The 23,899-nt window shown below is 36.7% G+C and overlaps 1 protein-coding gene across 2 annotated transcripts; it reads right to left on the bottom strand.

Moving 5' to 3' along the window:
* Positions 1-579: 579 nt before the first annotated feature.
* Positions 580-21,770, bottom strand: LOC137400318 (LIX1-like protein). 2 transcript variants are annotated; one of them, XM_068086651.1, is made up of 6 exons: positions 21,670-21,770; positions 19,028-19,171; positions 11,649-11,812; positions 8,155-8,295; positions 2,629-2,856; positions 580-1,404 (listed from the first exon to the last, which is right to left on the bottom strand). In XM_068086651.1, exons 2-6 carry the CDS (start codon positions 19,119-19,121, stop codon positions 1,219-1,221), a joined length of 813 nt encoding a protein of 270 aa, XP_067942752.1. In that variant the 5' UTR covers positions 19,122-19,171; positions 21,670-21,770; the 3' UTR covers positions 580-1,218. The 2 variants fall into 2 exon arrangements, with proteins under 2 accessions (XP_067942752.1, XP_067942759.1); XM_068086658.1 differs by lacking the exon at positions 21,670-21,770 and adding an exon at positions 21,504-21,541.
* Between the last annotated feature and the right edge of the window lie 2,129 nt (positions 21,771-23,899).

Below are 23,899 nucleotides of genomic sequence, written 5' to 3'. Positions count from 1 at the left end.
ATTGCTGTGAAATGAGATCCAAACAGGGCGTATAATGCGAGGGTTATGAGCATAGACAATGAGATTATGTTCAAAAAAGGCAGATGGTGCTTTGTCTATGAACATTGACAAAAACCCGCTATTCGGCTAAGGTCTATAGCGGGTCAACAGCGTCGCATTACTTTTCACAGGAATCATAATATAAAGCCTACATACCGAATTATGAAAAAAGAATGGAATGATAATGCATTAAAGCGATTGCCTATAGCAACGCTGCTACTCTTGTTGGTCTGTGCAAACACACAAAATGTCAAATAAATACACACAGTTTATAACAGACTCCGGCGGGCAAGTTTATCTCTACACGCACAGCACACTAGGCTATTAATAACAGCCACGAGCAGTGGGCTAATTTGTAAATGTAGAAGGGAGTAATCCTAACTTACTGCTACCAATTTATAATCTGGCTAATGCTGCCAATGTCAGCCTGTGTGCTGCCGCAAAACAATGCCACACGCATTCCATTAACGAACTGCACAAGTCCACTGTAGTATGGCTTTTGTAAAATTAGATTATTTGTAATAAAGTAAAATTACCAAAGAGCATCTCAATTTTATATTATGAATATTAACGTGACACTAATATAATACAAGAGCGTGTCAAACCATATGAAACTACTTCCTTTAAATTGACACAAAATGAGCTCGAGGATCATGAGCTATGCAATGAAAGTGAGAAAAAGTGCATTCAATGTCCACACGTGATATGCCGAAAGTGATAGGCAGTGCACAAAGTGTATAATAAGTTTTATAGATATGGAAAACTTAGGGGTCATGTCCTGGTCACAAAATATAATGTATAACTTCATGATTAAAAAGTGCAAAAAGCAAAAGTGGCGAAATAAACTGTTTTATAATAAGTAAAATCAAAAGTGTAAATGTGTTCACATTGACTGTTTCTAAAACCATGCCACGTAACTAAATATTAAAACTTTAGGTCATGACACTTGTATTACAGAAAAACTTAAAGATCTGCACCATATACTTCTGGTAATGCAGAAATAAGTAAGCAATCGCCAATCATAAAGCAGCTAATTCTAAAAGGAGAGAAGACGCGAGCAGTGACTTGTCATGTGACATGACATGTGACATGTCATGATGATCAGATCAATTGAATCAAATAGACGTAGATATATAAGCAGTTGAATAATGAAAAGTTTTGCTTTAGTTGGTCAGAGATTCATGCCATGGTCTCATTATTTTGTATCTGAGTGAGGGCGAGCTGAAGGATGTCCCTCTTTTCTTTCGGAAACCTTAGCTCTCTTCCGGCCAATCTCGCTGTCTGCAGTTCCTTCTGTGAAATTTCCAATTCTTGCGAAATTATTCCAGAATGTTCTTGTTCTCTCGAAATCCAGTCCAACGCCATCTACAAAGGTAGTGAAAGTCCATAACATAAAGCTGATTCTCTTTGTAGATTCTCTGATCACATAAGTTCTCTTCGAACCTGGCAAGAGAAAGGCGCAGCGATGCAGGCGTGTTTCTATTGATTCACAAGGTTCAAGCAAGTAATTAGTACTGACAAGGAGTCTTCCAGTTTGAGGGCTTATCCTTCTTTGAGATGCCCTCGTAGTTGAAAAGGATTAGAATATATTGCGGGAAGCGGAGGTAGAGTTATCATATATGATGTACTATCAAAGTAAATTATTTGGTAAAAAGCAGACCATTAGAACAACTTAGACACAAATAACAATTTGGAGAAATGAACTATTGAATGAAAATTGAAAAGACATGAACTAGTGAAAGTTAGGATCATAAATATGATAATTAACAGTGTATTTTATTTAAATATTCATAGGTGCATCATTGCCTAGCTAGGCATTCCAAGTTGTAATATAGTGGGCTCCTGCAATGCCCAGCTAAAACGGAGCTAAAACCAACAAACGTGTTCAATTTCAAATCGCATCTCATGTTTCCACGATGTTTGGAACCAAAAATCAACATTTCTTTTTAACTGGCCGGTTTTAAACTTAGATTATTATTATTTCAGTTCATTTTTACCGACTTTTTAAGAATGTCATCAATAACAAAAAAGAACTAATGAAAACATGGCAAACATCAAAGATAAAATACTGCGTGTTCGATAGAGACATCATTGCAAATGTACAATCGCAAACAACAAAATGGTAATGTACAATCGTAGACACTAAAATCAACATCAACACTTTGACAATTTATTCGAAAAAAACTATGACTCAACAACTACCAGCCCTTGAGTGAACTGTCAAACAGCGTATATTTAAAAAAATAAAATGGCGGCCATTGCAGTTAACGCCATACAGCCAGGCAATGGCCCTTCAACCAAGCACATTTAAGTTTTTTACCAAATATTTACATTAACTTAAATATTGACAGAGTCGAATATAAAATGCACAAAAGCTTTACAACGCAGACGGTAATGCGTGAGTTCTTGACATGGACTGAAATACTAGTAGCTCTAGCACTAGCCTTTTTAAGCTATTTACATTGTATGAAAATTCAAATTCATGAAAACTGACAGCGGCAGTTTTGGAGAACAGCAGCTAGGAGAAGCGGGGCAACTCGCTGTAGCAGTAAGTTGGCTCAACTAATTGCTGACGTGGCATAGGCCTACCTGCGATCTCATGTCATCATCCAATGCTCTATCTGAATAGTGCGCGAGCACTTCCTGTCGTGAGCAGTTACGATCCCTCATCGCTTTCAAACTGCCATTCCAGTGTAAGAGCTGGAAGACTGTCATGAGTTCCTGAAACTCCAGCATGGTTCGGCCTCTGTTTGACTGAAGCATGAATTTGAATGCCCCGATGCCGGTAGATGGATTTTCTGCCTCTTCCCTTGTTCCCTGTAATCATAATTTTGTTATTTCTCTCAAATATATTAATGCTTCCAATACCGTAACCCCGTTTCCATCATCTCTCTCCAAACTAACCGTTATTGCAAAACTACGAAACGTTCAAACTCCGATGATAAAGAAGGAATAATAATTAGCCACTACAGCATGAATGGAGTAAGCATCTGCCTCTACGGCATGGATAGCAGTAGTGAGTCCATTATAATCAGCATGGCTTTCAGCACGAAAACTGCTTCGCAGCTTTGAGCAAGACTTTATTGAGGCCAAATAATAGCGATGCTAAAATGAGTCATCATAAGAAGCCTATCACGACTTTCACAATATCACGCTGCAGGACCTAAACTTTTGCTATTGCAGCGTATACATCTGAGAAAACAGGCTGCTGAAAAACAACACCAATTTGGGACACGGCGTTAGCTAGTGAGCCAGCGTTGCAATAGTAAATTATAAGGACGAAAGCGCAGACGTTAGTGACAAAGGTGAACAACTCACGTTTAGAAAGTAATGGATGCGAGCCGAGAATGGGCTATAATAAGCGGCTTATGATCGACTGTTCACTGAGCAATTGTTTATCAAGCAGCCATTTTAAAGTGCAAATTAATAGAAATTATACCTAAGTTTGAGAAAGCTATTAAAAGGTATGATAGACAATATAAGGTTAAACTATAAATAGACATTCACGATTTTTGATAGCGATGGCTTTTACATCACATACTGACCGTGTGCAAGAATATACAACGCAATGATACATCGCAAAAACACAGACCGAAATTAACTGAGCCTAGCAGGTAAAAAAGGAGGCTACGTACTAATCGTGTGCGATGATATACAAGGCAATGAAACACCACGAAAACACAGCCCAAATTTAACTGAACTCTGCAGGAAAAAAAGGAGGTACAAAGCTGTGAAAGTTTTATCAAATTTTCGCTTATATCAACAGAAACACTCACAAAGTCCTGAAGAAATTGCCATATTAAAATTCTAAAGCGCACTCACTTATTTCTATATTTTCATGCAGGAGTTAGCACTAAAATTCTCCGATGTTTTTTTAAATAGTAAAGCCGTAATTGAAATGATGGAGAGTGAGTGACAAAAAATGAGAGTGGCTGACCATCTATTCAATCTTCAGTATTGAACAATAATTTCCTACCAGCCTATGTTATATCAACTCCAGGACCAGCCTCTTGGCTAACATACTGTGTTATATCAACTCCAGGACCAGCCTCTTGGTTAACATACTATGTTATATCAACTCCAGGACCAGCCTCTTGGCTAACATACTGTGTTATATCAACTCCAGGACCAGCCTCTTGGTTAACATACTATGTTATATCAACTCCAGGACCAGCCTCTTGGTTAACATACTATGTTATATCAACTCAAGGACCAGCCTCTTGGTTAACATACTATGTTATATCAACTCCAGGACCAGCCTCTTGGCTAACATAGTATGTTATATCAACTCTAGGACCAGCCTCTTGGTTAACATACTATGTTATATCAACTCCAGGACCAGCCTCTTGGCTAACACACTATGTTATATCAACTCCAGGACCAGCCTCTTGGCTAACATACTATGTTGTATCAACTCCAGGACCAGCCTCTTGGCTAACATACTATGTTATATGAAGAAACCAGGTAGTTGAAGCCAATAATACAAAGCTACATCAGGACTGTAGTCTAGAAAACTACATCAGGAAGCTACGTAGTCTAGAAAGCTACATCAGGACTCTATGTAGTCTACAAAGCTACATCAGGACTCTATGTAGTCTACAAAGCTACATCAGGACTCTATGTAGTCTACAAAGCTACATCAGGACTCTATGTAGTCTACAAAGCTACATCAGGACTCTATGTAGTCTACAAAGCTACATCAAGACCGTAGTCTAGAAAGCTACATCAGGACTCTATGTAGTCTAGAAAGCTACATCAGGACTCTATGTAGTCTAGAAAGCTACATCAGGACTCTATGTAGTCTACAAAGCTACATCAGAACACTATGTAGTCTACAAAGCTACATTAGGACTCTATGTAGTCTACAAAGCTACATCAGGACCGTAGTCTACAAAGCTACATCAGGACCGTAGTCTACAAAGCTACATCAGGACCGTAGTCTAGAAAGCTACATCAGGACCGTAGTCTAGAAAGCTACATCAGGACCGTAGTCTAGAAAGCTACATTCGGACCGTAGTCTAGAAAGCTACATCAGAACCGCAGTTTACAAAGCTACATCAGGACCGTAGTCAACAAAGCTACATCAGGACTTTACGTAGTCTACAAAGCTACATTAAAACCACAGTCTACAAAACTACATCAGGACCGTAGTCTACAAAACTACATCAGGACCGTAGTATACAAAACTACATCAGGACTCTATGTAGTCTACAAAGCTACATCAGGACCATAGTCTACAAAACTACATCAAGACCATAGTCTACAAAGCTACATCAGGACCGTAGTCTAGAAAGCTACATCGAGGCCACAGTTTACAAAGCTACATCAGGATGTTATGTAGTCTACCAAGCTACCTCAGACCGTAGTTTACAAAGCTACATCAGGACCGTAGTCTAGAAAGCTACATCGAGGCCGCAGTTTACAAAGCAACATCAGGATGTTATGTAGTCTACCAAGCTACCTCAGACCGTAGTTTACAAAACTACATCAGGACCGTAGTCTAGAAAGCTACATCAAGGCCGCAGTTTACAAAGCTACATCTGGATGTTATGTAGTCTACCAAGCTACCTCAGACCGTAGTCTACAAAGCTACGTCAGGACCGCAGTCTAGAAAGCTACATCAAGGCCGCAGTTTACAAAGCTACATCTGGATATTATGTAGTCCACCAAGCTACCTTAGACCGTAGTCTACAAAGCTACATCAGGACCATAGTCAAACTAATTACAAAGCCTCTCAACTGTTTGTATGAGAGTCAGTGAACAAGCTAGTTGTAGGACCTCTGATCTGCCGGCTGCGCGGATTCGAGCAGTCGCACCGCTGGTGCAGAGGCAATCAGACTTGAAAGCATTTGAGAAGGTATGAAATAGCATGTAACACTCAAGCACAAACCATCAAGTGGTCATGTATATAAGACCAGCTCACCCAATTAATGTAGCTGGATACTGAATAAAGGACAACGGCTTAGTTCAGTTGGATGCTGACTAATCAGCATCTTCTATATCGTCATTAGCACCGAGAGACTAAGTAGTCTTTCAAGTGGCATGAGGCCGAGCTGACCTACTAGAGCTACAGCTAACAATTACACCAGATCATAATAACAACAAACACCTGTGAAAGATCATAACCGCAGCTCAGAACTGTAGGAGATCATAACTAAAACTAATAGCAACAACTGTAGCAGTTCATAAACACAACTAACAACAACTGTAGCAGTTCATAAACACAACTAACAACAACTGTGCTCAACCATAAACACAAGTAACAACAGCTGTGGTCGATCATAATTACAAGTAACAATGGCTGTGGTCGATCATAATTACAACTACCAACAAGTGTAGCAGGTCTTAACTGCAACTAACAACAACTGTAGCAGTTCATAAACACAACTAACAACAACTGTGGTCAACCATTAACACAACTAACAATGGCTGTGGTCGATCATTATTACAAGTAACAATGGCTGTGGTCGATCGTAATTACAACTACCAACAACTGTAGCAGGTCTTAACTGCAACTAACAACAACAACAACAACAAGTGTAGCAGTTCATAAAAACAACTAACAACAGCTTTAGCGGTTAATTACCGCAACTACCATGTCCTAACTATAGCTAGCAAAAACTGAATACAAATATGACTAACAGTATCTGCTACTACACAGGGCTGAATAATTCCACTTGTGGCAGCTCACAAATAATAATAATGATTATGCTGCTCGGCATGACATCCTATATTAGTATAAAACTGGCTTGAGCAAAGCTAAGTCTAACCCGGTAAAACTTGGTTTCCTGTTTGGTATTTTTTAGATTTAGTTTCTAAACTTTGTAAGTTTCCAGTAGACATGAGATCTCTCTAGAAACTAGGCGGTGTAGAACTAAATGTTTTAGCTATTTATTCAGGTTTACGGAAGCAGACAGAGAGGTTAAGGGGGTGAAGAAGATTGGTGCACTAAGTAAGCCTTCATGGAAAACATGCTGATATAAACTAAGTGCACTTGACAGCGACATTGTCATGCTAGCAGCAAACAACAATGCAGCAATCATCGACGGTGGCTCAAACTGGGCGTATTTTGTTAGATAATGACCACGATGCTCTTTCATTATTACAAATCTCCGTGAGTTATGACCTCTGGCTATCTCAATTAGCCTAATGTTTGGGTTTTTGTTTCAATCCAACCGCTTTTGTGTGTCGTGAGCAGTAAGAAGGAAAACTAATGGAATAAGCAGGAGTTAACTGTTCTACGATGATAATAACGGGCCAGCACTTACCTGACTGGCTTTACGAAAGCAGTACAGATTTAATTTGACGTAAAATTGTTGCCCATAATTGAGTATGGCATGAGACTCCTAAATAAATTTATTTCTTCATGAGTTGAAAAATATCAGAAATTTTAATATCCTTATACAAATGAGTAGGAAGAAACGCAGGTGTAGTCTACTTTGGTCTATCAATGACATGCTGAACCTTACATTGTGATTCGACTGTTGCTTGCAGCTCAGGAAGATAAAAATTCCAAAATTCTGACTAGTTTAACTGAAATAACATTTGTCTATGCTCATCTTAAACACATACTACAACACAGCCTCATGCATTCCAAGTAGGTTTGCGTATACACCTTCCTTGTTAATTTGCTAGAATCTGCTACTTGTAAACGCAGCAGGCTAATAAGGGTTGCATTTGAGTGGAACCTTTGCTAAAAGCTGGTTGGTTCTCTAACCGTTGAGCTACTTCATCTGCTGTAACAAATTTGTACAGGGACTCGGACTCACTGTTACAGAACAGGCATTGAAATAACCCAAAGCATAGTGTAGAGTGGATATAGGGGAGAATGAGTGACAAGCTAGCATACCAGATAGTAGTTACTACTACAGCTAGAACCTGTCTGTGACGATATTTTGCTGCTTATTATCGCATCATCAGCTAATAAAAATAATACTCCTATCGACAAGGGTTCAACTTTAAAACTAAGTACATACAAAAATTAATAGTTGTCTTCTTTTAAGCAATACAATGACCAAAGAAGACAACTCTGAAAGAACCATTAGCATTTTTATGAAATGATTCCATTTGTGCGCACGAATTTTTTTGGATTGTAATGCCTAATAAACATCCAACCTGAAATGATTGCAAGGCTTCGGCTACAGCTTTTTCAACAAAGTCATCACTGATCTTGCGAGACGGGTGTTCGTTGAACACAGAGTTCATGAGTGCAATCTTGGCAGCACTTCTTCTCGCCTCTGCTTTAGTGGGACAGTCCTACAAGAAGGAGAACAAGAGGTATAAAGTGGGTTAATAAGAATTACCATTAAATGTTCAGATGTTTCAATAGACAGCAAATACATCAATTTTTTGATCAGATTTGACTTTTTTATCTATCTTCTATATATATGTCTCTCAATGTATGTCTGTATGTGTATTCTAGGTTTGATTGTCTGGCTATAGCAATTATTAGAATAGCTGTAGTTGGACAACAACGCAGACGCAAAGTCATGACTTACTGTCATTAGAAGCCTATCTTATTAAGCAGCTTACTAGAATTTTCCATTAGCAATGTGCCAGGCTAAATGCTTGAAAGTTATTGTTGTTTGACAAAGTTTTAAAACTTTTACAGTTGTTTTTATTTTTCTCTTAATTTATTTCAACTACACAAAACACTTCTCTCATGAAATGTAGTTTAAAAGTTAAATTTGGAAATGTTGTTATATATTAAATACAAATCAATTTTCTGTCCAAGACTTTTTTATTGCCCGGGCAACGCCGAGTAGCACAGCTAGTTTTATATAAAAAGATAACAATTATACAGCCTAAAACTAATCATTCATGTGTAGCAATCGGGAGTTATGTTCCCCACGAAATGAATGTGTTAAACAACTCCATTGCGTCTTACCAAGCCTGATGAAATAGAGCTAGTCAAAGTAATTTTGCTTCTGGTCAGTTCACCTTCAATGATACATGAACAAATACCATATAAATTGCTTCAACTACAAAAAATCTCCATTAACTGCTCCAAATCGATAGACCTGTAATCGATAGACCTGTAATCGATAGACCTCTAATCGATAGACCTGTAATTGATAGACCTGTAATCGATAGACCTCTAATCGATAGACCTGTAATCGATAGACCTGTAATCGATAGACCTCTAATCGATAGACCTGTAATTGATAGACCTGTAATCGATAGACCTCTAATCGATAGACCTGTAATCGATAGACCTGTAATCGATAGACCTCTAATCGATAGACCTCTAATCGATAGACCTGTAATCGATAGACCTGTAATCGATAGACCTGTAATCGATAGACCTGTAATCGATAGACCTCTAATCGATAGACCTGTAATCGATAGACCTGTAATCGATAGACCTGTAATCGATAGACCTGTAATCGATAGACCTCTAATCGATAGACCTGTAATCGATAGACCTCAAATCGATAGACCTGTAATCGATAGACCTCTAATCGATAGACCTGTAATCGTCTCAGTAAAACTTTACGCTAATTGTAAAAAGATAACTGTAAATAGTAATCCTTTACTTTTCGGGTGAGGGATTGTGTAGGGACTGGTGCCTCGGTTGATCAGGAAAATCGGCTATATAGAAACTAATAAACTCATATCTAATAAACTATATTATTATATAAAATATTTTATTAATCATTTAAAGCATTTCCGTTGTTTTCTTATTCTCAAGTTCATTAGACGATTTTGAAGGGCGTCTCAAGGGCATTGCACTTGCACATTTCACAAATACTAACAGGAAAATAGTGAGCTGCCAAGGCTGCTAGCGTAATGACAATAGCGGAGGATCTCACAGGGCCAGATAATAGGAAACATGTATTGTACAGTATTCATTTTCTGGAATTTTTAATGAATATGTTTACCCACAGAAGTCCTGCAGCTAGAAAGGATGAGCCGTGATATAGCGAAGGATTACCCGCATATAAAACGACTAATTTTCTTCCTCTAACTCTAATTGTTATATGTTATAAGTAGACAATTTATGAGCAAGAGAACTGCCTTAACAAGAAGTCAATTTTAGCTAGATGAGACAACTTAATGGGCACAAAGCTATGTTTAATCCTGCAGTGTTGGACAGAAATGGGAGAGTATCTTCTCATCATTAGAAGCAATAAGAAATGATGGTTTAACCTTTTGACCCTTAAACCATACCTACTCCTATGTTTTGTGTAATTTGACCAAAGTGTGTTTATTTACCCGATGGCAATGCAATGAAACTATATTGTAGGAAAATACAAGCACTTGAAGACAAAACTTGACTGCACACGCAGAACAAAGCCAGCATTGCGATAATCCCTATTTTAAAGATTTTTTTTACTTTGTTTTTAAAAACTCAGAAAAGATAGCGCCTCCAATTTTACAAAAACTCTAGTCATGGTGTGTCCATCATCATTCTTTCCTGGCAAAAAATGCGCAATGTGAATTTTTTTGCAGGCCAATAAATGGCTAAAACCGGCTAATAATTGAGAAGCCACAGAGGCTATTCAATAGATATTGTTATCTTATTCCATATAAACAAGTGAGAATTAAAAATTTTGATTCTCATTTATAAAATTTCCTTCAGCACATTTTAAAAGTTCAAACATAGTTTCTTAAATGGCCTCCCAACACTCGTATTTAAAATAATGAATGAGATAATAAAACATGTTTAAATTTTATTTGATGTTAACCGTTAGCATGTTTAAATTTATAACAGTATGTGTATTTATGTTTTATTGTCACACCTCGACATATGAGCTTTATGCGTTCTGGACCGAGATCACATGTCAATTCTCTCGCATCTCAAATCAATTTTTTTTATATCAAATCACTAAATATAAATTAATCCGTGTCCACTCTCTAAAAAACCACCTGAAACAGAACATTTCGATGAGAAAAATGAGTTTTTTATTACTCTAATTCACGACTGACACTCACAATGTAACAAATACCTATCTAGTGCTTATGATCTGCAATAAAATGTAACATTATCACGCATAGTACAGCATGGAGTCCTTCGAGACAGATGTAGTGGCTAATGACAATGTGAGATTTCACAGCAACAGGTACGCTACACTTTTTGTGACACTACGTAACATAATGTAAACATTAAACTTAACTTGAATGAATTGAGCTTACTAGGCACTCACTTAATAAGTTCTAATCTTACACTAAACTTAATTCCATTTTCGTTTTCATTTCTTTGTCCTTTCGGTTTTGCTCTTTTCGTCTTCCTTTTAGACTCGCTTTCACCTTCACTTTTAGTCAACCTTTTTAGAAGCTCTTTAAACCGATTCGACGAGAAAGACTGAGCAATGCTGTCTTACAAGCGCTGTCTCGCATACTCAGCCGTGTAGCGGCTGTATTGCGAACCATTTCATATGCTTGTATCTCAAAATTGTCTTGCATCTGAAGGCAAAAATTTGCTCAGAATTTTCCTCGTATTTCAATTTTTTCCTATGTTGGGGCACTTGTATGTTGAGGTATGACTGTATTTCAAATAAACCTTTAATTTTTATAATCGCTCTCGCGTTATTAGTGTTAGTAGTTGAGGGTGAGCAGCACTCTTCATAAACTGAACCTCTCGAGTTAGGAATACAGGCTATAATTACCTGAAAGCTACCAAAGCAACTTCCTCCTGGAAGAGTGACGAAACAGACATAAGGTGGAGAAGCTGACGGGTGAGATTCGTACACGACCAGAGCACCATTTTTTAAATCACACCCTCTTTGGATCTTCATTTGCCAGAACTCTTGCAAGGCTTCCACCACATTTACTATAAACGAGAAGAGAAGACCTACATCAACTTCAAGTATTAAAGTAGTCAGCGGATCCTCTGTTGAAAATTTGACTAGTAATAAATGTTAATAAATACCGTACTTTTCGGACTATAAACCACACCCCTATATAAGCCGCATCTGCTTTATTTTCCAAAAGACGATAATAAAACAATACATAAGCCGCACCTTTGTATAGGCCGCAGAACTCAGGACGGTGCTTTTTAACACGGCAGCAACTTTCCTGTTTAAAACGGAACAATACAAAACACCGTTTCGTATTTAAACAGTGCCTGTTTAAATACGAAACGGCACTGTTTCGTATTCTAGTTAATACGACGCTTTTTAAGCTAGTGTCTAACGGAACAGTACTGTTAGGCATTGTTTCGTTTTTTCTTTCTCCGCTAAAGGCGTGCTAACCGGAGATTCTGGTTAATGCGCCTTAGCGGTGAAAGAAAAAGCCACAGAATAGCCGCACCCTTATATAAGCCGCATGGCTCAAATCATCAGAAAAAAGTAGCGGCTAATAGTCCGAAAAGTACGTTACATAATTGTATTGAACTGTTCATTGGGTTATCCATTTGACTTTCCAATATACTGTTGCGACATATTTAATATATTTTATATATATTTTAATATTTTCAAGCCATATGTTTGACTCCGATTCCACTATTATAATTCCTAGTTAGAAATGCCATGTGAAACTGTAGCTGGCTTCACTTACATGTTCAGTGTGAGTATTACCTCATCGGGTACACTGAGTATGACAGGCTAAATCAATTTGACATATTGAAAAGAAGCCAAGATAATGAATGAGGTACTCAAGCTGCCAGCAGTTAATCACACAAATTTTAGGTAGGGTCGAGCATGGACACAATGAAAAAAGAGAGAAGCAAAAGCTAGAAAACTCTGAAGTCTGTCATATTGCCAATTTGTTATATTTCATCGAGAGAGGACGACAAAGGAATCTGTCTGTACATGTAAATGAGCAAGCCGGCCCACAATGCTTACTAGTGTTCACCATGTATTAAACTTACCGACAAGTACCACCAGTAAAGGCTCAAAGAAAGCTGACATCAACTGATGATGTCATTATGTTTGCATGATGCGGTTAATCTGCAAGTTTGCATCATTCACAATATAGAAATGGCAAATCAAGTGTTTTCTTACTCGCAAGTTTTATCGAATGTTTTATGACACTCAAACTATTCCATTTTGAACATTTTCCAGATTTCAGTCATTCCTATTTTGAAAGTGTGCTGGTAAGTGATGCAGGAGTGCGCCACTACAACCTCTATAGTATTCCTTTTTTTAACAAAACGCCCTCTTAATCCGCATCATGTGAATTGGAACTCTTATCACATGGAAACGCAAAGTGTGCACAACTCCCAATCCGCACAATAAAAACATATTTAGTCTTGAACTTATATTTAAACCATAACTGCCACGAACAACTTTTATCATATTTACTAGGTAAATCAGACATGCTGATTCTGATTTTGTAATCAAAATAAAGATTAGGCCACTAACTTTCAGAGTAATGAAGAACTTTTTATAGCGTTTTAATATCGGTCTCGAAAACAACACGATCGGCATAACAAGCTCCGCCCATAAATACTTGACGTAACCTAGCTTTTTAGGAACAGAAGTTACGTAGGGATGTTTAGACCGATTTAGAATAATAGAGATGGGTGTTTTAAAATCCATTAATATCTAAATTCAGCCTTAAAAATAATATCAGTCTTTTCTGAAAGGTAGATAAGCTATTTAGCATTGCATATTTAAAAAGCGCAATAACAACGCTAGCTCGTGATAAAACCGCGCTTTTTGAGCTCATTTTTCTCGGCGTCCAGCCCATTTAAACGTCATGTAACAAGCTGCGAGCAATTTTAAATAGTTTATATCCGTTTCATAAAAAACTGAAACTATTTTACAGGCTGGATTTAGATAACAATGGGTTTTAAGACACCCATCTCTATTATTCTAAATCGGACTAAACATTCCCAACTTCCGTTTCTGAAAAAGCTAGGTTTCGTCACATATTTATGGGCGGAGCTTGTAATGCCGATTGTGTTGTTTTTGAAACGGATATTGAAACGCTTTAAAAAAGTTTAAATGACTTTGAAGGTTAGTGGACTAATCTTTATTTTGAGTACAAAATCGGAATCAGCGTGTCTAATTTACCTAAAAAATACGATAAAAGTTGTTCGTGACAGTTATGGTTTAAGATAGTTCAAGAGGTGAATTTACCTTCTGACTGATTCTACTGCAAGAGTTATTTGTTCTGGCCAACCATATACAGCGATAGCAAGTAGAATAATATAATATAGTAGCCAACCGTATACAGCGATAGCAAGTAGAATAATATAATATAGTAGCCAACCATATACAGCAATAGCGAGTAGAATGTAAAAACCAGCCTTATTCTAGGTAAATGCCAAACATCCAGTTTACAAATTTAGATGTTTTAAGGTGCAATATTTTTCTATTTCTGAATGAACAGCCACACACAAGTTTTTTTTCTCACAGCCAGCTTTCCTTCGTCATTAAGTGAATTATCACAATTCTCTACACGACTGGCTACGAGGCAGCCATGTTTATGTTGTATTCACCTGACATCGCTAAGCTATAGATAGAATCAAGTGAAGGCCTGCCTAGTGCTTATCTACGTTTGTTTACTCGTGTCAGGACACTGTTTTTAAAGAATACATAAATATTCCAGTGTTCAATTATCAATTACCCTGAAAAAGAACTTCCATCAGCGTATGTCAAAGCTTGATCAGCCATTTCTTTCTTTGGGAATACTGACTACCAAAAACAATCATGTGTGTGGTGGTACATGTGGTACACACATGTACCACACTTGTGTGCTTTATCAACATGGTAAGCATCAAGTTCAACCAAGCTATATTTACTCAGCAGAAGGAGACTTGGTAGAATAGATATATCTCTGTAGCCCTGTCTTCAGTTCAGAAGTCTCAGCAATGGTTGAGACATATACCTTGCCTATCAGCTATTATAGTGCTTGAGGCAATATAAGACGACTCATGCTACAAGCCTTCAAGAACACTGTCATGCAAAGCAAATCTCATCAATGTCTTCACCTGCAGTCTCAGGCAAGTCAGCCGCTGCCGAGGCCAGTCTTAACTGCCAACACAAAGTTGGATGACTTATGATTATAAGCTGACATGCACAGCCGTTACAAGCCTGTGTCAAGGCTTGTTTCGGTAAATAAGTTAAAACTTTCAAACGGTTTGCCACAAAAATCTCATGTGTTAAAAGCAAGTGACATTTACTGGTAGTAAAGTGAGTTGAGGCAACATGTCATGGCCTAACAGCCAATAGCAATGATTTCTAGCAATGATTTCTTGAGTTTTTTGTTATTAGGGTCTATCCATAAATAAATGGATTTTTTGACAAAATTTCAAAACATTAGTTTCATTAAAATAATGCTTCACGTATGAAATAAACATACCAAACCCTAAAATAGAAAAGAATTGTGGAGGTAGTGCTCCTCTATCATGTCTTAATAGCTTGCTGAAGTTAGTGTATATGCACAAAATACTTTATAGCCATAATGGCAAGATAGAGATGCTTGTACACGGTGTACATATTACTCTGAACACAAATATTTAGTTGTAATGGATTTCACCATTGCTTTGTTGCCCATTAATGCATAAATTGGTATTGTGTGCACTAATCTATTGGTGTGGGCTCTTTTATAAGTTGGCATGTTTTGAGTAACAATGGTGACAGGAAACATCAATAAGTTTCTGCTACACTTGTATTATTAGTTCAAAATTAGTAGTAATTTGTTTTCAACGCTAACTTTGTATGCTGTACCTTTAACTAATTTCAGTTTTGCTCAAAGTTGCACATTTTCTGAAATTTGCGTCACTGCTGTTACACTGTCACCATTGTTACACCCCTCAACTCATATGATTATAGGATTAATTTGAGTGAATTTCACATTTAACAGTAATTTGTGGTGTTGTTGATGTTTTCATGTACGAGTTACTCATTCTATTGTAAATTTAAGCCATTGTGGGAACTTAACAAGCTTCTTCAAGCAAGTTAGCAAACGGTTGCTACCTTTCAAAATTATTACTAAGACTTGCGACTCCGATACTGAGAATGGTTCAAAATTTAATCAAATCTACTTATGGAGTAACTTGTTACAAGTGCTTGAAACAGAATATTGTTAGGTTGAAAGTCTGCTGGTCATTTCTGCTTTCAACATGGACAAGACAACATCTGCAGAGCAGATGCATAAATATCATAACAAAATACGTCGAAATTTAAAACAATAGACTCAATATTTGACTGCCCAAGCTAGTCGGAATCAAAAGAGTAGAACAAAAAGAAGAGCTCAACTTTCAGAAGATCAATTGGAGGAAATTCGAGAAAAATCAAGAATTAGAATTCAGCAATACAGAGATCGCAAAAAACTTTTATAAGTAAAATTACCAGGTATGTACATTCATTTTTTTCTTTTCTTCAACAAACTTAATGCTTTACTACATATGCGTACATTATGGATGTTTTAAGTTAATGTTTCAAGTATTTTGTAAAAAAATGTTATTAAGTATAAATTCATTTTTTGTAGCAACCACTTCCCAGTTTGGCAACCTGCAATCTGACGGTAAAACTGTGAAAAGATTGATTGGAGTAATTCCAAAGGATAGGTCCCCAGGCTGTCCGTAAACTACCCATGACAGTTGAACTATCATTGCCAAAAGATGGCAATGAAGATGAGAAAAGATAATTAGAAAAAAGAAATCGAAAAGTAAAAGTATGCCATTGGAAAGTTTTAACTTTTACATAAATCCTGATGACCATGCAATTATTGATCTAGAAAGTGAGTGCAATTCCGAACCCATCAAACAACTAGCAAGCACATTGAAAGAAGGTGATATTGTGCTAACATTGATGCCTGAAAAGAAAATTTCTATGCATTATGTAGGAGTGGTAAAAAGTGTAGATGCCCTTGAAGCTGAAGTGCAGATTTTTAAAAGAGTGAAGCCAAAAAAAAACTTTTGTTGTTAATACAAAAGATATATCATGGGTAGAATTTCATCACATAGACAAGTCACTGTCTTGTTCTAATCTCTCTAAAAGAGGTCAGTAATGTTTTACAGAAGATTTAGAGCATGCAGAATGATCTAAAACATTCTGTTGGTACATTCTCACAATTACTTGATCAGTATTCATTTTTCTATCTGACGTTATTTGAGCTTAATCACGTTTGTCATGTATTATTACTATTATATTATTATTATTATATTTTACACTTTGAAGCCAATAAAAAACATTTCAAGTTAATGCTTGTCTATATACATTGCAATCATTAGCTTTAATACCATATTGATCTCATTGCAGTGAATTTAAATACTTTTAAGTTTACAGACTATAAGAAGCGTAACGATGGTGACAACTGGATGTAACAGTGGTGACATGTTTACAAGCATGTAGTTCACCACTACCATCTAATATCTGTATGAATTTTAGTGCATATGTCAGCAAGCTTCTTTAAAATAAGACAAATAAGTTTTTATAAATGTGCTTCCCACCAAATCAGAGAGTTTCAAGGATAAGAAACTAGCTCTTCAAAATGCATATTTCTCTGATGTAACGCGAGTGACACACTAATTAAAAATTTTCTCAGTAAAAATTAACTTTAGTGTTACATATTATACACCATTAGAAAGAGCTTGTTGAGCTCTGAAAGAATATCTGATTTAAAATCATCTTAAATACAATACCAATATTTTATAATTAAATTTATACTCTGACTGTAACAATGGTGATTATGGATAGACCCATTAACTAATTCTTATTGATTGATCCATGTTATATTGTTGTTGTTAATATGTTATTCTTGTTAACATATACATGTATGTTAATAAGAAACATAAATGCTGAGCAGTGTTTTTTTGTTACCATTGGCTGTTCCAAATTGAATTGTATTAAGCACAGCAAAGGTAAATAAAAACCAAGCTAAAAATCCCAAATAGTTTCGCATAGCATTGACTACCAAACAGTTGTATTTAAAACTTGCTAAGCGAAGGGCCATCTTAAGATACTGATAATTCATCAAAGTTTTAAATAAAAAAACTCTGGCAAAATGGTTTTAAATACTCATGTTTGAACTTCTATAGAAGGTTTCGACTCGACAAAAGCATGGATGTCAAGTCACAGACCAATCAATCATTACACTATCAAAATACAAATGAGAAAACCTCTGAAGAAAAGGTAGTTAAACCTGTGAATGGGTTGTGTAAGCCTGTACTTTATGATACCAACAGCATTTATGTATATGTACATGTATATATACTAGTGCTGGGCACGAGTACTTCTTGGCCAACGAGTTTAGACTCACCCCTTTTCGTTCGAGTTTTTAGAGTATCGAGTAACTAGTAGTGCTGGGCACGAGTACTTCTTGGCCAACGGGTTAAGACTCACCTTTTTTCGTTCGAGTTTTTAGAGTATCAAGTAACTAGTAGTGCTGGGCACGAGTACTTCTTGGCCAACGGGTTTAGACTCACCTTTTTTCGTTCGAGCTTTTAGAGTATCGAGTAACTAGTAGTGCTGGGCACGAGTACTTCTTAGCCAACGATTTTTTCGGATACCAGGTTTTATGATCAGATGTTTGGAAAATTCATGTCTAAAACTTTCAAACATCAGACACCTTAAAACGTAAAATGCAATTATAGTTCTATTCAATTTATTTATTATTTTTCACTATTTTCTATCAACCGATATTCATGCTAGCAGCGTTAACAGGTGGTTGTAAAACAGTGCTTAAAGGCACAATAGACCAAGTTTTTGTCTACTTTACTCAACGGATTCGTGTACCAAAACTCGCAAGTCAAAACCCGAACCAGCAAGACCGAAATACTCCGAATTTTTTATTACCCGGAACTCAAGAGAAGATAAACCCTCGAGTTCAACAAGTTTTATTACCCATGCCCAGCACTAATATATATATTATATTTATATGTCGTTGGTACCCCATACATATACATATACCGTAAAAAATATACATACATATATATGCTGTTGCCACCATTGAAATTCTTTTTTAGCTGTATTTTGTCTGTACGAGAAATGTTAAAACACTTTTCCTCACGCGATTCCCAGATATAAAGTTTTACAAGTCTTGTGCAGCAAAAATATCTTGAGCTAAGAGGGTTAAGATAGGTCATGAGACATACCCCGGCCATAGCCATGTGTGTGTTTAGCAAAGCTGTTGACAACTGCATCTACAGCCTCCTTGAGCACCGAACGGGCCTGTGGATCCTGTGACATTCTGTTGGCTTTAGTTCAAGGTAAACTGAATTCTTTTAAATTAGGCTTACCTAAATATAATAAACAACATACTCTGCATAATAGATTTGGTGTAGCAAAGTAACAAAATGAAATCCCAATAGTAAAACTTTAGCTTGATACCGAATTAGCTATGTAGGACTTTTAAAACTTCTACAAACATTGCAAATGCAAGAAAAGTGTGATAAAACAAACTTTCTCCTCATCAAAAGCCTGTGCTAAAATAGTCTTAATCCTCTGATCAATAACCTTTACTTATTATTATCCACATTAAAACTTTTTTTACAAGTTCAACCGTTTCTTTTTGCAAAGCCAAGAAACTTATTGCTTGTTTTGGTGGATGCATCACGATTCTATTGGTCTACCCACACTCAATAGACTCTACATGATTAAGTTAAGTGGCTAAATTACCATTGCTGATGATAGGCTAATATCTACAGAAAAAACATAAATGGCTGACACACCATTGCTTCTATGCCCTGGATTTGACAGTAACCTCGTCTTTTGTGTACCAGCAATTGCTAGGCAGCTCTGTCCAGCATACATAGAGCAAGTGAAGGGCAGAGTCGTCAAAGTTATGAGAAACAATTTATTTTTGATCTTTTGATAATTCTTACGCTGCTCCAGTTGAGCTTAGACACAGTCAGAAAAAAACAATTCATTTACAGTACTATGAAATGCCATCGTCACACGTTTCAAAGTCGGCATCACTCAATATAGCAAACTGAAGTAGACTTATAACCAGAGTGAAGATGCAAGTGCCTATAATTACTCTGAAGTTCTGAATAATTGTAATCACGTAACTTGCCTTGAATGACTCAAAATTATGTTTACAATAAAATACAGCCACGAATTTTTAATGTACAAAGTCTTTAAGAGACCTCAGCATCAGCAGATGAAGATTTAGCTTTGTTATTAGTGCATCGTTAGTCCCAGGGTTGATACTCTGAAAGAAACATCCACCTGGCTAGGCCAAGACTTGGATAATGTACCTCCAACCACCTGGTTGGTCAATTTGAAATACACCCCCTAAACACTGGGAGTTCCCTAGGGGCACCCAGGTTCCATGCCCCGCTAAACATCCAATATGGTTCAGAAGCTATAATAATAATTTCCTCTAAGCCTATAGCACATGTATCCCCAGTGTGAAAAAAGCTTTAAGAAACATGGGCCCTTTCCCTGGCTTGGCTGTGGAAACCCCCTAAAGTAGCAAATTCACTGACAGTACCCCATGGTCTGAAAACGCCCCTAAAACGTGATTTTGGGCCGAGCCTAATAGGCCTTTTGAGAGGGAGTATCAAACCTGACCTGTTAGTGACTAAGACTCAGAATGGTGTGGCAGCTAAACACTCCAGACTTACACATACATCTTTCCACATGTCAACTTGAGCCACCAACTTACTAGTGTGACTTTATATAATTTATACAATTTATATATGAAATGTATATAATGCAATTACTAGTTACAATATAATTTTTTATTATATTTAATCTATCAAACTATTTATTTTAGTACTCATTTTTATTTTTCTGTTGATGGATTGCTGAATGCAGTATGGCAGAACATGTATCTAAAATGAAGAAATAGCAGTCACTCATACGCAATAGTGACTTGCTTCACTTCATTTTCTGATGTATAAAACTGTTTAATAAATTCTATGATAACCATACATGCACTTTATTTTAAAGTTTCAAGGTCTTTTTTACAGTTGTATGAAAGTATAGATGCATTTGCTGTAAAAAAAATAAGTGAAAGTTTCTCGACCAACATTTAGTGTTTGACTTGCTGTATTCTGAAACATTAAATGTTAAAATTTATCAAATGTAACATATTACTGCAAACCATTCCATACAGATTTGTCAAATATCTTTTCTGCGTTGACAAGTTTCACTTGAATTATATTGTTATCTCAATTTAACGCCTTTTATTGCTTTCTGATGCACATAGAATGCAGCCAATAAGTATTAAACAAAAATTTTCTGGACCAAACTTTGACAAAGTTCACTCTAGAAAAGTCTTAAAAACGTATAAATAGGCCTAAACTTGTATATCCGATATCAAAACCAAGTTGTACTATTAAAAGTCAGTACAGAATGGTAATGTACGCAAGTAGAAAGTAAACAATACAAATTAACAAAAGAAAAAAATTTCAAATTCGACAAAGAATCTTTGGGTACAACCCATCGATTAACACATTTTAATAAAACTCTAAAAATGAAAAAATTGATGCATAATTATTATTTTAGGGCCCAAATTCCGGATTCTAATCGGATTTATCGAAACACTATTTCAAATAATTATTTATTACTGAGCAATAACATAATTTAAAAATTTAATAATGTGCAATAAATACTAAAACCAACCTAAAGAATGGTCTCGCCTTCGACAGACGACCAATAAAACTAGCAAACAAGCTTTGAGCTAAATACTTTCGTAAAAGGATCTGTTAACTTCTAACAATTTAACTTGATCGTATGTAACTAATCAATAGAGTTAAACAGCTTTTTAACATTCAAGCATTTCACAAACCTGCTTATACACTGATATAATTGGAGCTGAGGAAAGCAATCTTCACAAACAAATTATGACCATTATTTACTCATCTATGACCTTCACCGATGTAGTCAATATTTAGAAAGTACGGGGGAAGATATCAGAATTCCCGCAGCAAAACTCCTACATTTGATCGAGCACTATTAGTAGTGTCGCCAGACATATTCAAGAAAACACAACTCTTAATATGCTATGCCACAATTGCGACGACATGTACATAAAGTACTTTTAGGTATGTGATTTTGCATGATTAGTACAGTAACTGCGCATACAATTTAAAGGTGTGTGCAGTTTTCGGTTCACTAGAAAAAATAATTGACTGCGATCAATTGTAAGGCACTAGACTCTGATTCCAAAAGTACAGTATGGGTTCAGACAGAGTAGAGGCACCCTCTCATACCTTCTGAAACTACTCGCAAATGCAAGACATCAAGTAAATTGCAAGCTACATAGCACAGCTCACTTTCTGAACCTGAAAAAAGCCTTTGACACTGTTGGTCATCAAGGCGTGATTTATAGACACAAGGAGCTGAGTTAAGGGCAACTTCCTCAATCTAGTTAAGTCCATGTTATCAGACAAACAGATTGCCTAAGATAAACAAATACATCGATGATGCAAAATCATACAAGATTGGACTTTCTCAAGAGAGTGCCTTCTCACGCCTTCTAATCATTGTGTATACATTATATGCTATCTTTTGTGATGGCATGGGTCTCCAATATGCAGATGACTGCACTGTGTACAAGTGTCAGCGGAGAATGACAAGGAACTACAAAGGACATTATAAAATAACTGCTATTAGTTACAGAACTGAATAAAGAAATGAAAATTGAAAATTTACTGCATGAAAACAGAAATTGTTGTCTTCAATGGTACAATCACTCCCTCTACCATAAATACACACATCATCCAGATATTACCGACCTTGAAAGTCCTTGGTGTCACAATAGATTGTCAACTGACCTTTGAGAGAAACAGCCAAGCAACAGCATGAAACCTTTAACACAATGTTACAACATGCTGAAACCATTTATATATGCCGTCCTCAAATGTGAAACCGCCAAAAGATCTTCACACAAGTAATTTCACTACAAGCTCTATGGTGCAGCCATCTGACACACCGAGTGCAAGGTCGCTACTCACCCCATATCAAGCTACTCCTGGGAGTTCATTAGAACTCCTTGGAAAACTCACTTCACCTGATTGACATACCATCAATGGATCTGTTGTATACTAAAGATAGATTACCATTAGTGGCAAGTTTGTTGAAAACAGACTCATACTCAAACATGATAAGCCCAAAAGCATGATAACGAAAACCTTTCAGACACCAGGAAACTGGTTCACCGTTCTACTTTGATGAAGGACATGTGCCCAGCTGATCTATCCAGGAATAAAATCAAAACATGTATAAAGATAGAACGACTTTGTAGATGGACAGCCCCTGCTTAATGATGGTGAATGCACATATGACATTCTCTCTGACCTACGGCCTGAGCACGTTTCAGCAGCCAGTTTCTCTTCACCTAAAAAGCAACAAACTTGGAGCTTTATGCAATCTTTTTACTGGCCATAGTCAACTCTAGCTATTTCAATACTAAGCAGGGTTAAGTCTAGGCTATAGCTATATAGGCTATTATAGTCCTCTATGCAATTGCTTGGAGGATGAAGAATTGAGTCTGTACCACCTGTACAAATGTGCAGATTACTCAGTAGCTAGATCCCAATCACATCCCACAACACATAACGGTAACTATAGTGGACTTTCTAAGTGACAGTCAATGATTCGTTTTCTAAACTCAACTGCCAAAAAACAGTCCAAGTCAGGCTATAAGTCAACTGATTCAGTAGGATCATGTCTTTTGTATAACAAGAGTGACGATTTGATGTCTAAGGCATGTTTTAGGGCGACGACCAGGGCGGCCTGCTATTGTCAAAGGAGTCCAGCGCCGCAGAATTAGCTGAACACACACACCCACCAAGTCAAGCACATCTTTTATCCATATAAAGACTGCTAAACATTAAGCCTAATTGAATCTCCTACAATTTTATTGCATCCTATATGTCAACCCAAAATAAAGCTGTAGTGGCTTGTGAAAGTATCAACCTTTTATTAACCTATATAGTTAGACCGTTTTATTCTACAAATAGCCTAGTCGCTTTTTCCGACTTACCAAACTTATTTAATCTTTACCTGCAAATAGA

Source organism: Watersipora subatra, chromosome 1 (genome assembly GCF_963576615.1).
Source record: "Watersipora subatra chromosome 1, tzWatSuba1.1, whole genome shotgun sequence".
In the NCBI taxonomy this organism is placed as follows: domain Eukaryota; kingdom Metazoa; phylum Bryozoa; class Gymnolaemata; order Cheilostomatida; family Watersiporidae; genus Watersipora; species Watersipora subatra.
Note: the sequence above shows the minus strand (reverse complement) of the source record. Positions and strands in the feature narration are given on the sequence as shown.